At 37.3% G+C, this 14,266-nt stretch overlaps 1 protein-coding gene across 17 annotated transcripts in view; it reads right to left on the minus strand.

Annotated features, from left to right (window-relative positions):
* The window catches only part of Ncor1 (nuclear receptor corepressor 1), a 168,634-nt gene that overhangs the window by 18,121 nt on the left and 136,247 nt on the right, over positions 1 to 14,266 (minus strand). For 12 of the 17 annotated variants that reach the window (XM_047546882.1, XM_047546879.1, XM_047546872.1 and 9 more), the window contains 7 exons: positions 13,432 to 13,641; positions 12,831 to 12,980; positions 12,373 to 12,498; positions 10,661 to 10,826; positions 9,923 to 10,416; positions 7,127 to 7,255; positions 6,528 to 6,685 (listed from right to left, as the gene is read on the minus strand). In XM_047546882.1, the coding sequence (XP_047402838.1) occupies positions 6,528 to 6,685; positions 7,127 to 7,255; positions 9,923 to 10,416; positions 10,661 to 10,826; positions 12,373 to 12,498; positions 12,831 to 12,980; positions 13,432 to 13,641 (1,433 nt within the window). The remainder of the gene's footprint in view (positions 1 to 6,527; positions 6,686 to 7,126; positions 7,256 to 9,922; positions 10,417 to 10,660; positions 10,827 to 12,372; positions 12,499 to 12,830; positions 12,981 to 13,431; positions 13,642 to 14,266) is intronic. The other 5 variants (XM_047546880.1, XM_047546875.1, XM_047546869.1 and 2 more) reach the window with 2 other exon arrangements.

Raw genomic sequence — 14,266 nt, forward strand, 5'->3', positions numbered from 1 at the left:
CCCATCACCCACCTTTCCCCCACCCATTGCCCACTGCCCAACATCCAACAGCTGATTATCCTCCACTAGCCTGCAGACCGCCCACAGATTGCCAGTGGATCGCCTGTTACCCGCTGTTGCCTGGAAGTCCATTGTCACAGTACCCACAGGTTTGGTTACAAGCAGCTGCCACCATTTTGGGACAACAGCTGGAACCTGCAGGTTTGCCACTATGGCTGCAGTCATCTCAGGGCCTAGCCACCTCAGTCTGGGGACTCAGACCAGGGCCTGGAGGTATACTGTGGTATCTGCAGGTCTGGTTGCACCTGAGGTCTTTCTGCTCAGTATGGCAGTGGCTGCCACTTGGATGCCTCTTTGTAGGGTCGCTCTTTTGTGTGAGCACATGCCTGGTGGTCTCTCTGCAAATTGAAAGGGCATTGAAATCTTGGGACTACAGCAAGACAGGGTGTGGGAAAGCTAAAGGCCAGGTCCATCAGATTGCTGGCTTTGTTTGGGCCAGACTGGGTCTGGTAAGCCTGTGGAAAGCCAGAGACTAGGGGCAGTTCCTTCGGGGAGCGCACAGGTTGAAGAAAGTGGAGAAAACTGGGCTCTGTCCAGCTCAGTGAGTTCTGAAGTGTTCAGGGACAGAAGGGGCCAGATACAACGGGTGGGAATACTGTAAGAGGGTGTGAGGGCATCTTGCTATTGGTTCACCCACCCAACCAGGCCAGCACCCACTGGACTAGAGCTAACATCAGACTTCAGACAACTCCACCTAACAGTGGAGAAGGGAAGTTTAGTACGTTTTTGAAGTCAATGGAAGCAATCATTCAATTTTCAATTGAGACTTTTCTCCTTTCTTTTTTATATCTTTTTCCACCCTCTGTCCCATATCTCTTATCAACTCTGAATACAAATATTTTTCATGCATCAATTTATTGAGGAATGGGATGACTGAATAGTATATGCCAGTCTTGTTGGGTATTCCTATATTTTTACTTTTTAAATGAAATTGTACATATTTTTTTCTCTTACCTATTTGTCCCCCTAGATTCTTTCTCACGTCTCTCATACTAAAGTCAACCTCTACTAATTCCTCCCTCCCTCTTACTATAAAATTTTTACCTCTATCTTTTCTCCCTTTCCCTCATAAACATCACATCTTGCACTACTTTTCCCTCATTGTCCATCCTTTGAAATGGTAAACCTTTTTAGCAAACTTACTGTTTATACTGTAGACAATCATTGAACACTTCATTTCTGTCTATAGTGATAAAACTGTAAATGCCTTAATAAGAGGTATTTGGTTTAAGGTGGTATACTGTTTGCATTGGGTGCCTTTAATATTGGTCTCCCTCTTACAGGTGAGGTATTGGAAGCCTTCAGGGACACTAAAAAAGACTACAGGGTAGAAAATGTACTGCCTCCTACCACTAGATGAGAACACATACAAACAACATGAAACAACAAGGGAATAAAGTGCCTCAAACAAACCAAGATGTTCCAACAACAGAATCCATAGATAACACAGTAGAAGAAATGTCAGAGATGGAGTTCAGAAAATACATAGTTAGATTGATCTTCTAAATAAAGGATGGTGCTGGAGAGAAAATACAGGAAGTGAAAGATCACTTCAATAAAGGGGCAGAGATTATAAAAAGGAATCAAGCAGAAACCCTTGAAATGAAGGAAACAATAAATCAAATTAAAAATTCAATGGAAAGTATCACCAACACACTAGACCACTTGGAAGACAGAACCTCAGACAATAAAGACAAAATATATATTCTTGAAAATAAAGTTGACTGCACAGAGAATATGGTTAGAAACCACGGACAGAACTTCCAAGAAATATGGGATAACATGAGAGGACCAAATTTAAGATTTATTGAAATAGACCAAGGTGTGGAGATACAAACCAAAGGAACGCACAACCTTTTCAATGACATAGTATCAGAAAACTTCCCAAATCTTAAGAATGAAATTGAAAAACAAGTGTAAGAGGTTTACAGGACCCCAAATGTACAAAATTACAGCTGACCCACACCAAGGCACATTATAATGAGAATGACTAACATAAAGAATAAGGGTAGAATTTTAAAGACTGTGAGAGAGAAAAACCAAATTACATATAGGGGAAACCAATTTGGATCTCAGCTGATTTCTCAACCCAGACCCTCAATGCCAGGAGGTCCTGGAATAACATATATCAAGCTCTGAAAAAAATGGATGCCAACTAAGAATTTTATATCCAGCAAAATTAAGCTTCAGATCTGAAGATGAAATAAAAACCTTCCATGATAAACGAAAGCTAAAATAATTCACAACTATAAAGAAAGAACTACAGAACATTCTCAGCAAAATATTCCATGAGGAGGAAATAGAAAAAAGCAATGAAAACCAGCAAAGATAGGAACTACACTAAAGGAAAAGATCAATCAAAGGAGAACCTAAGTCAAGTTAAAAACCAAAAATAAACCAAAATGACTGGGAATACAAATCATATCTCAATAATAACCCTGAATATTAATGGCCTAAACTCATCAATCAAGACATAGACTGGCAGACTGGATTTAAAAAAAGACCCAACAATATGCTGTCTTCAAGAGACTCATCTCCTAGGAAAAGACATCCACAGGCTGAAGGTAAAAGGTTGGGAAAAAACATATCACTCACATGGACTGTGTAAACATGCAGGTGTTTCCATCCTCATATCACATGAAGTGGACTTCAAACCAAAGTTAGTCAGAAGGGATAAAGAAGGATATTTCATATGGCTTAAGGGAATCATACACCAATAAGACATAACAATCATAAATATGTATGCCCCAAACAAGGGATCATCTACATACATCAAACAAACCTTTCTCAATTTCAAGTATCAGACCACAACATCATAATACTGGGTAACTTTAACACACCCCTCTCACCACCGGATAGCTCTTCCAAACAAAAACTAAACAAAGAAACTGTAGAATTAAATGATACAATCAATGATTTAGACTTAACCGACATAGAGTATTTCATCCATTATTGAATGAATACATTTTCTTCTCAGCAGCACACAAATCCTTCTCTAACATGGACCATATGTTATGCCACAAAGCAACTCTCGGAAAATACAAAAAAATAGAAATACTACCTTGCATTCTATCAGATCATAATGGAATGAAACTAGAAATCAATGATAAAATAAAAAAATAGAAGCTACTCCAACACCTGGAGACTAAATAGCATGCTACTGAATGATGAAATCAAGAAGAAATCAAGGAGGAAATAAAAAAAATACTTAGAGGCAAATAAGAACACTGATACAACATATCAAAATCTCTGGGACACTATGAAGGCAGTGCTAAGAGGAAAGTTCATTGCACTGATCTCATACTTTCGTATGTGTTTGTGGTGCTGGGGATTAAATGCAGGGCCTTGTGCATGCAAGGCAAGAACTCTACCAGCTGAGTTATATCCCTAGCCCCGAGCTCATATATTAAAAGATAAAAAGTCAACAAATTAATGACCTAACATTACATCTCAAAGCCCTAGAAAAAGAAGACCAAGTCAACACCAAAAGCAGAAGAAGACAGGAAATAATTAAAATCAGAGCTGAAATCAATGAAATTGAAATGAAGGAAACAATTCAAAAAGTTGACAAAACAAAAAGTTATTTCTTTGGAAAAAAATCAATAAAATTGATAAATCCTTAGCCACCCTAACAGAGAAAAATCAAATTACTAAAATGCGTTATGAAAAAGGAAATATTACAACAGATACTACTGAAATACAGAAGATAATTAGAAACTATTTTGAAAAATTTATACTCAAAATAAAAAACTTGAAGACACTGATGAATTTTTAGAGACATAGAATCTACTCAAACTGACGCAAGAGGACATACACAATTCAAACAGATCAATTTCAAAAAATGAAACATAAGATGCCATTAAAAACCTACCAACCAAGAAAAGCCCAGGATCAGACAGATTCTCAGCAGTTCTACAAGACCTTCAAAGAAGAATTAACACCAATACTCCTCAAATTGTTCCATAAAATAGAAAAGGAGGGAACCCTTCCAAACTCATTCTATGAGACTAGTATCACCCTTATACCAAAACCAGACAAAGACACATCAAGGAAAGAAAACTTCAGACCAATATCCATTATGAACACAGATGCAAAAATTCTCAATAAAATTCTGGCAAATCACATACAAAAATATATTAAAAAGATAGTACACCATGATCAAGTGGAGTTCATCCCTGGAATGCAAGGCTGGTTCAGCATATGGAAATCAATAAATGTAATACATCATATCAACAAAGACAAGAATCATATGATCATCTCAATAGGCATCTGTCAGATTCTCTAAAGCATCTGACAAAATATAGCACCTCTTCATGTTCAAAGCACTAGAAAAACTAGGGATAGTAGGAACATACCTCTGCATTGTAAAAGCTATTTATGCTAAGCCCATGGCCAACAGTATTCTAAGTGGAGAAACTGAAAGCATTCCCCTTAAAACGTGGAACAAGACAGGGATGCCCTCTTTCACCACTTCTATTCAACTCCATCCTGGAAATTTAGCCAGAGCAATTAGACAGGAGAAGGAAATTAAAGGGATACAAATAAGAAAGGAAGAACTCAAACTATCCCTAATTTGCTGATATGATTCTATATTTAGAAGAACCAAAAACCTCTACCAGAAAACTTCTAGAACTCATAAATGAATTCAGCAAAGTAGCAGGATATAAAACAAATACCCATAAATCAAATGCATTTCTATACATAAGAGATGAATTTACTGTAAGAGAAATTAGGAATAACCTCAACAAAAATAAAATACTTGGGAATCAATCTAATAAAAGAGGTGAAAGACCTCTACAATCAAAACTATAGAACACTGAAGAAATTGAAGACCTTAGAAGATGGAAAAAATCTCCTATGCTCTTGGATAGGCAGAATTAATACTCAAAATGGCCACAGTAACAAAAGTGTTATACAGATTCAATGCAATTCCTATTAAAATCCCAAAGACATTCTTCATACAAATAGAAAAAACGATCATGAAATTTATTTGGAAAAATAAGAGACCCAGAATAGACAAAGCAATCCTTAGCAGGAAGAGTGAAGCAGGACATATTACAATACTAGACCTTAAACTGTACTACAGAACAACAGTAACAAAAATGGCTTGATATTGGCACCAACAGACAGGTAGACCAATGATACAAAATAGAAGACTCAGATACAAACCCACATAAATACAGTTATCTCATGCTAGACAAAGGTGCCAAAAACATAAATTGGAGAAAAAAATAGTTTATTCAAAAGATGTTGCTGGGAAAACTGGAAATCTATATGTAACAAAATGAAATTAAACCTCTATCTCGCACCTTGCACAAAAATCAACTCAAAGTGGATCAAAGATTTAGACACTAAAACAGAGATGCTGAGCCTAATAGAAGAAAAAGTAGGCCCAAATCTTCATCATGTCAGCTTAGGACCTGAATTCCTTAACAAGACTCCTAAAGCACAAAAAGCAAAATTAAGAATCAATAGATGGGATAGATTCAAACTAAAAAGCTTCTTCTTAGCAAAGGAAACAATAATTTGAAGAGAGAGCCTATAGAATGGGAAAAAAATCTTTGTCATACACACCTCAGATAGAGCAAGATATATAAAGAACTCAAAAAACTTAACACCAAAAAAACCCCAAATAACCCAATCAATAAATGAGCTAAGGAACTAAACAGACACTTCACAGAAGAAATACAATTGATCAACAAATATATGAAAAAATGGTCAACATCTCAACAGTAATTAAAGAAATGCAAATCAAAACTACCGCTAAGAGTTCATCTCATCCCAGTAAGAATGGCAATTATCCAAAATACAAGCATAATAAGTGTTGGTGAAGATGCAGGGGAAAAGGTACACTCATATATTGTTGGTGGGACTGCAGATTGGTGCAACCACTTTGGAAAGCAGTATGGAGATTCCTAAGAAAACTGAGAATGGAACCACCATTTGATTCACCTCCTCAGTTTATACCCAAAGGACTTAAAATCAGCCACATCAATGTTTATAGCAGCTCAATTCATGACAATGAAACTATGGAACAAACCTAGATGCCCTTCAACAGATGAATGGTTAAAGAAAATGTACTACATATGCACAGTGGAATATTACTCAGCCTTAAAGACAAATGCAATTATGACATTTGCAGGTAAATGGAGGGAACTGGAGAGTATCATGCTAAGTGAAATAAGCCAATCCCAAAAAACCAAAGGCCAACTGTTTCCCCTGATAAGCAGATGCTGAACCATAGCAGGGGGGTAGGTAGGGAAGAATGAAGGAACTTTGGATTTTATAGGTGTCTGGGAGAGAGGGGAGGGGTGGGGCAGGTGGGGATGAGAAGGACGATAGATTGAGACAGACATTATTACCTATATACATGTATAAAATTTTAAAAATACATTTATCACCACCCAAAAAAAGAGATAATGAAAAAAAATAAATAAAAGTTAAAAAAAAAATAATGAAAAACTTACACAGATGTGATCAGCAAGTGTGATCAGCCGATGGGTCCTAGGCACTTGGCCTATCCCATCTCCCTGTGAAGAAGGGGGCAGCTGCTGTTGTGGAGATGGTGATTCCTGCTGGGTTCGATAGTGATGCAGTGGTCCTTCATACTGTCTGGTAGGATCAGCTAATATAGAACACATACATGTCTTAATCCAGGGATGCCCCTGTCTTTTACTCATTATCAAAGATCAAACATAATTCCAAAGAACACATGAAAAAGGTGTGGTATAAATCTCTAACACAGAATTTACGTATCCTAATTCTGATGCAGAAAGTATTTATTTACCAATAGAAGTCTGAGGACTCAGAATAAAATGGGAATGTATAAGTGGGCAAACAAAATATTTTCTATACCATTAAACAATAAACAAAAGAGTAATTAGCAATAACTCAATAGGTGATTTTCCTTAGTGCAGTCCTAAACTTTTTAAAAGCAGACTCACATAAGATGACCCTGAAACAAACAAAACAAGTTATTTCTTAGCATGGCATAGACAGATAATTTTGAAGCAAACGATAAATGCAAATATGATAACATGTCAATGGTGGCTAAAAAAAGACTTACGTTCTGCTTGATTTGCCTTAACAATCTCTGGTTGATAGGCCTGCAGTTTTTCCTGGGGCGGTGCAGGTGAGCTGGCAGGACTTATGACTTCTATAGCATCACTAGGTGTTTCATACCTGTGAGAAGATACTTTAAGAAAACAATCTTATTTTAAAATGAATCCCTGAAAAGTTTCAAAAGTCCAAGTACTTCAAACCTATTTGCTTATTTTAGTTTTTTCACTCTGCTCAGAGATGTCCAATGACATTCTTAGTTAATGATGAAACTTATCCAACCCAATGGACTGTACCAAAGGTGCCTTGGTGTTCCTAATCTTTGTAAGGCATAGGGTTTTCTGAAATTGTGTGAGACTCTAAGATCTCTTTTAAAAGTCCACAACAAACAGTGAATTGGGACAAAATAGAAAACAGATTTGTGATAATCTCCTGGGAGCTGGCAAAGAAATCACCAGGGAAACACTCATCAGAGGAGATTAATAAAAATAGCGAGAGTACATCTTAGCAGTTAATGGATACCAACAATTCCACTTCATGGGACAATCTGTTCTTAGAAAAGGTTTGAGGCTATAAAGTTGATTCATTACCACGATGGTTTTAAAACTTTAGATGACATAACATTGTACAATGATTTTCTCAAATAAATGGAGTTGTTGACAAAAATTACTCCAAATAATTTTTCCAGCACCATGTTACATTATGAAAATAAACAGGATGGTGGGGAATATCTGGAGGGAATTAAATTCACAGAAAGGAAGGATGCCAACCAACTTTTGAGGATGCCCACGTGAGAGAAGAGCGCCCTCCAGGATGCAACTCCAAAGAAAACAGGCTATGTAAAGGGGATACAGGCAGCTTTTCACAGTCCTGCCATGGCCTCAGAGTTGAGAAATCAAACAGGCAGGTTTCTGCTTAGGAACCTTCTAACTTTAGAGGACTCTTTACACCTACAGGCAACATCAGAATTTTCTCAAGTCTGAAAAAAGAGTATCATAACCCTAGCTGGACATGGTGGTAATGAACTCTTAGACTTGACCACCTCCTGCTCCTCTGGTTCTCAGTTGAACTACCCTCAACCAGGATATGGAAATTACAATTATACAGGTTCGGGGAGAAGAGAAAGGCTGAAAATTAAATAGGCTGAAAATTATCATTAAGGAACTAAAATAAACCACTATATTCTAAGTTTATACTAATTTGTAATTTCCATATCCACCGTAACAAACCAACATCCTAAATCCACTGAATACTAACACTAATGCTAATACTAATACTATTCTGTCAATAGAAAGTCTAATCCGAACCTTGTTCATATTGCTCTTGAAAACTTAGGGGTAAAATGAGGGCATGTGCTTCACTCCAGGGTGAAGGAGGCTCTCAAAAGTCACTGAAAACTAGACCAAGTGACTGTCACTAGACTTGAACTTCAAGCAAACCAGGGCCCAGTGATAAAAAATATAAACTACTCAGAAACACGAACACTCAGAAAAGAACGAACCAGGATTTTCTATTTTCAGACCTGCTAAAAATCAAAACTCCTACAGCAAGGTATGTTTTGTGATACAAACTGAAAAGAAGTATTTAGTCCAGTGATTACACAACTCAGTGATGATACTACCCTGGTCCAGAAGCCTGGGGGAGGGGGGGGCAGGTATCACCATGTGTGTTGATGACTCCCCTCCAAAACACCCATTTATAAAACTACCTCTCTTCCTTAGCTAGCAATTTTCTGCATGTTGAAAACCTATGTTGTAGATTTTCCTAATCCCAGGTTAAAAGGATGTCTTTTTTCTACACAAATACACTACCAAGTTGTCCCCTTAAAACCTCAGCAATAGGGTAGATCTAGACACAAACAAGTTTTAAAGGAGGCAAGTGGATATTTGGAGATAAAAAGAACTGCACATTGCATTCTGCTACACAAGAAATCTTTTTTTTTTAAATTATCTCCAATACTACTCAGTTCCTTTAATGAAGATAACATATAGATGACTATATGATTAAGTTACTTCATTTATTAGCAGTTGCTTATTTAAATACTGCTTGTTTTTTCTGGAATTCTATACAGAATTTAGGCAACAGTTAAAAATAAAATTTTTAAAAGTAACTTTTCTAGCATTTTAGCATACATCTGTGAATTCTTACTTGCAGACATCGGTGTGACAAACCAGACTGGATCAAAATACAATTTTCAAGAAAGGTGCAAAAGAAGTATCAATCACCAACAATAAGGTAACCTCACTTTTCAAAAATTAAAATTAAAAATCAATGTTTTATTTTATTTCCTATTTTTTAGTACTGAGGATTGAACCCAGAGGTGCTTTACCACTGAGCAATATTCCACTCACTTTTATTTTTATTTTTTTGAGACAGAGTCTTACTAAGTTGCTGAGGGCCTTGTGAAGTTGCCGAGGCTGGTTTTGAACTTGTGATCCTCTTGCCTCTACCTCCCAAGTCACTGGGATTACGGGTGTGCACCACCACATCCAGCAAAAAAAAAATATTTTAGAACATGTTAATAAGCTCTGCCCTCTCTCTATCCATTTCCCAATTTTAGTTCTTTTGAAGGTATAGTTTTCTCCTGAAAAATACATTGATAGGCTTATACTTAGGAAAAAGGGATATTTAAATCATCATAACACTAGAAGACACATTTTGCTGTACTAATTCACAAAATCTTTTCTCTTACATTTATCATCAAGCATTAGGATTCTTTTATGTCATATAGTTCTGCTTTACCTAAAGAATAAAGTAATTCTTTACTCAGATATCATTGTGAAACTCATATTGAGATACATACAGCTACTAGAAGAGTCTGAACTTTGAGAGCCACGTTCCCTTGCATCCTTGTCCGAGGCAATTTGCCGGGTGATGATCACGTCTATGAAGTTAGCTGCAGTAATGGTAGTCTTCCCTCGGGTTCTTAGCTCTTCCTCATATCTGGATTTTGGAGGAGGCCCTTTATCTTTCCCAGCCTCAGAATACACTACTGAAGCATGAGGCTGGGGCTTGCCACTTGGAAAGGCTGAAGAAGTGTACAGACACTGAACAGATCTCTTCTCCACCTCCAGGGTTTTCTGCTCTAGCTGCTGCTGTTCACTAACTGCTGCTGACCTGCTTCTCAAATTTTCTTCTAACCTGGCAGCTTCATGCTTACTCTCTTTTGTTTTGGAAACATCCATCTGGGGTGCAGAAGCTGCAGCATCCACAAGAGCAGCCAGGGCATCCGCAGCAGTGTTGTAGCGGGAGGCTGGCAAGCCTTGGCTTATTGAAGGGCCCCCAGCAGGCAGTGGCCTGTAAATAAAACCAAATTACAGGTCTATGAAGAGAAGACCATTTACTGTGTGTGTGTGTGTGTGTGTGTGTGTGTGTGTGTGTGCATGCATGATAGGGAGATGAGCAAATTGCAAAAAGCAAACCAAAAAAAGGAATAAAAAATTTTAGTGGCTACAAAATCTTGACTATTAACTATTGCAGTCACAAATATATATGTAAGAGACTAGTATTCTTTTAGTCAAAATGTATACAAGAGACTGACATGATTCGTAGCTGAGCAGTTGGATCCAAAGGTGTGATTACACTGGTTCCATTGGTTCCCTGGAAAACACTGGGTCTTTGCTGCAACATGGGCTCCTGAGTTCTTACTGAAGGGGAAGGGGAGCGAACATATCCATGACTGCCAGGTCTGCCAGGCTGTTCTGAGCCTATAGGGGCAAAAAAGAAAAAGGAAGAAAGATAAGCTATTAGGAAGAAGCTAGTGATAAAAGGTAGTGATATTTATGGATTGTTAATTTCTTAATATTACTAAATAAAAGAGGAAAATGAGACAAGAAACTTGATATTCTACTTTTTGGCTTTCTCAATAAAAATGCAATAAAGCCCACAGGTAGCTTGAATCAAAACATTAGTTTATGATTTACTGTCTTCCATTTTTGTAACTAGTTTCAATCTTAACTCTAGAGAGAAACAAATAGCACCAATAATGAAGCACTAATATAAATCACACAGGTTCATCTCTCAAACTCTGGTGTGTTTTCGATTTCCAAAATCAAACTGGGTAAAACTTTCTAAGTATCATAATGAAAATAATATGCAACCAACTGCTACACTAGGGTTTGGGGCTTTTTCATTTGACAGTAATTTTTTTGACTTCACTTCTTCACTGCCCTTTGCAGGTAACCGTTTCTCTCAGCAAGCTTTCTCTTGCATTACCATCCACAATGTCCTCCTCAAAAGCTTGGCTCTAATAACTATACTTCTTCAAGGTTTGAGATAATTTATGGTGTTGGTATTTCCTATGGTTAGACTCCTAGTGACTTTGATTGGATACAGATAATGGATTACATCTAAATGTATTCAGGCTTTGCAACCACTGAAGTGTTTAAGATAATTTCTCAGGAATAATATGATAGCATCAAATATGACAACTAGCTTTGGGATTTCTTCCACATATGCCATCTACATTGATTTCAAAGGCTATGTCCCCCATGAAAACATGATTGTGACACCTTCCTGTCACTGTGCCTTCAGCTCTGCACTTACCTCTCTCTGCTTCCTGTTCTTTCCACCTATATTAGTACTTCCAGAAACATCTAAAAAAGATTGACCTACTTCTCTTTTCACACTATTGAATTTGGAAGTCTCATTCAAGTCACAGTTTCAACTCTTACAGATCTGTCCCCACCTCCAAGCTCTTTTTTCTCCTGAGTACTAGGTCATATATAATTTCAGACAACACAGATAGGGTAAATAATCTGATTTAAACAAGTATATTGTGGGTAAGAAAAGATGCCCAAAATATGTGTCAGATTTAGTATGTCTAAAATAAAAGTCATTCTCTCTTTGCTTTCACTAATTGTGTTTCATTTGTTTATTTTTTGTGGTGCTAGGGATTGAACCCAGGGCCTCATGCATGCTGGGGAGTAGTTACAGTTTCCTATCTAGAAACTTTGCTTGGGCTACTCTTTTGGCTTTAAGAGCTCTGGGTCTAGTATCTTCAGGCCTACCTGAGGCCAGCTGTTTGGGCCAATAAAAATGATCTTTGCCATGCAAAGTTTACTTTTCTGTGTCAAATTCATCTTTCCCCCATGTCAACTTCTATACTACTTTTATCTGCATTTCACTTGAGCTGTGTAATGACTTTTTACCTTCAAATTCTTATTTACCCCTCAGAGCCCTAAGCACAAGGCACCATAACACAAGATTACCAAGACCTGTCCCTAGGAGGGAGGAGCAAAGGCTTTCACCGACCTGGTCGCAGGTAGAGGTCTGAAGAAGCTACAGTGATCCGCTCCCGTTCACGCTCCCTTTCCTTCTCCCGCTCCCGCTCCCTCTCCCTCTCAGCACTTGCTGCTGCTGCAAGGTGTGTTGGATGTCCTGGAAAACATAAGAATCTGCAACTTAAAGACAAAAATGTCAATCCAATCAGGTGTAATTTTTAAAATTTATAAATGAAAGAAATTCATCAAAAAGTTCCAAAATTGGGATGTAGGAAGTTTGTTTTGTTAACAATCCTGGATAATGACTGGAGCATAACAGAAGTTTTCAGGGTATTTCTAGGATATCTAGTGACAGATGGCACCTAGGAACTATTATTACATGAAACAAACAAACCAAATGGGAAAAAACTGCCCAAATATTAAAAAGCTATGTTGTAAAAACTTAAGCACTTTGGTCTATTAGAGAAGTGTGTGAGTGCAGTATCTTACCTGGAGACATAGAAGCAGAATTGTATGGCCTGGGAGGGAAAGTAATCTGTGTACCAGGAATATAAGTGATTCTGTCCATGGGAGGAGTGCTTGTTCCCCCTGGATGAGGCACTAAAATTGTTGGAGGCATATTGGTCAGGTCAATGATTCCTATCAAAAAGACAAACACAATTTATGTAAGCATTTATTCTAAAGATATATAACTATACATGGCTTTTAGATTTTGTCTGTGTATATAATCCAATGATAATTTGTATACAGCATACATAAAAAGGTTTAGGATCATCATTACTTTTTAATCTTCTTTAAATCTAGAGGATATACTCTTACAACAATAATCTTAAGGTAAGTTCAAATTTAAAAGAGACAGCAAAGTGGTAAAACATGGATTTCAAACACCTAGCACAATGATCTTGGCTTAGTTATTTCAGTTTTCACCAAAACACCTCATCTTGATACACTGAAACATTACTATGTTCACTTGTAAGGGCTAGTCTATGGAGAAGATATAGTCTTCATTTCTTTCTTTCCATCATTCATTCAACATGTATCTATTAATTACTGATTAAAATAAATTATATGAAAACTAAAAAACACATGCCTCTTGTTGCTGGATATGGGAGACCCAGTGGTTGCTCTCTTGGGGAAAGTCCTCTGGCTACATCTGGGCGCAAGTTCACTTGCATCTGTTGTGAGGTAATGTAATCATTTAGGATTGTCTGTCTTGTGTTCTCCATTGCATAAAGCTGATACTGACTTGGGTAGCCTGGAGTTGGTGAAAGCTGTCTCTGAAACAGGTAAGCAGCAGCTGCTGAGTGAAGAACAAGAGAAAGGCATTAAGTTTTGTCCTGGGTGAAATTCATTTGCCAAACATCTCATAGAAAGAGTGAGAAAAAAAAAAAAAAATCATCTGCTGAAGCTCAATTCATAATAGCTAGATGCCCTTCAATTGACGAATGGATAAAGAAACTGGTATATATACACAATGGATTACTCAGTCAAAAAGAAGAATAAAATTATGGCATTTGCTGGTAAATGGATGAAGTTGGAAAATATCATGGTAAGTGAAACAGGCTAAGCCCAAAAAACCAAAGGTCAAATGTTTTCTCTGATAAGTGGATGACGATATATAACGAGGGGGGTGACGGGGGGGAAGAGAAGAATGAAGGAACTTTGGATGGTGTAGAGGAAAAATGGGTGCGAGGCAGTGGGGATAGAAAAACAGTAGAATGAAACAGACGGTATTAATGTATATGTATGATTATATGAATGGTGTGAATCTACATTGTGTACAACCAAAGAAATGAAAAATTGTACCCCATTTGTGTACAATGAATCAAAATGTATCTGTAAAAATAAAAAACATTTTAATTAAAAAAAATCATCTGCTGAGTTAGAGCACAGACAACTATCACTTGGCATAGGGATTAAGGTGA

The sequence above is a fragment of the Sciurus carolinensis genome, chromosome 3 (assembly GCF_902686445.1).
Source record: "Sciurus carolinensis chromosome 3, mSciCar1.2, whole genome shotgun sequence".
NCBI lineage: Eukaryota > Metazoa > Chordata > Mammalia > Rodentia > Sciuridae > Sciurus > Sciurus carolinensis.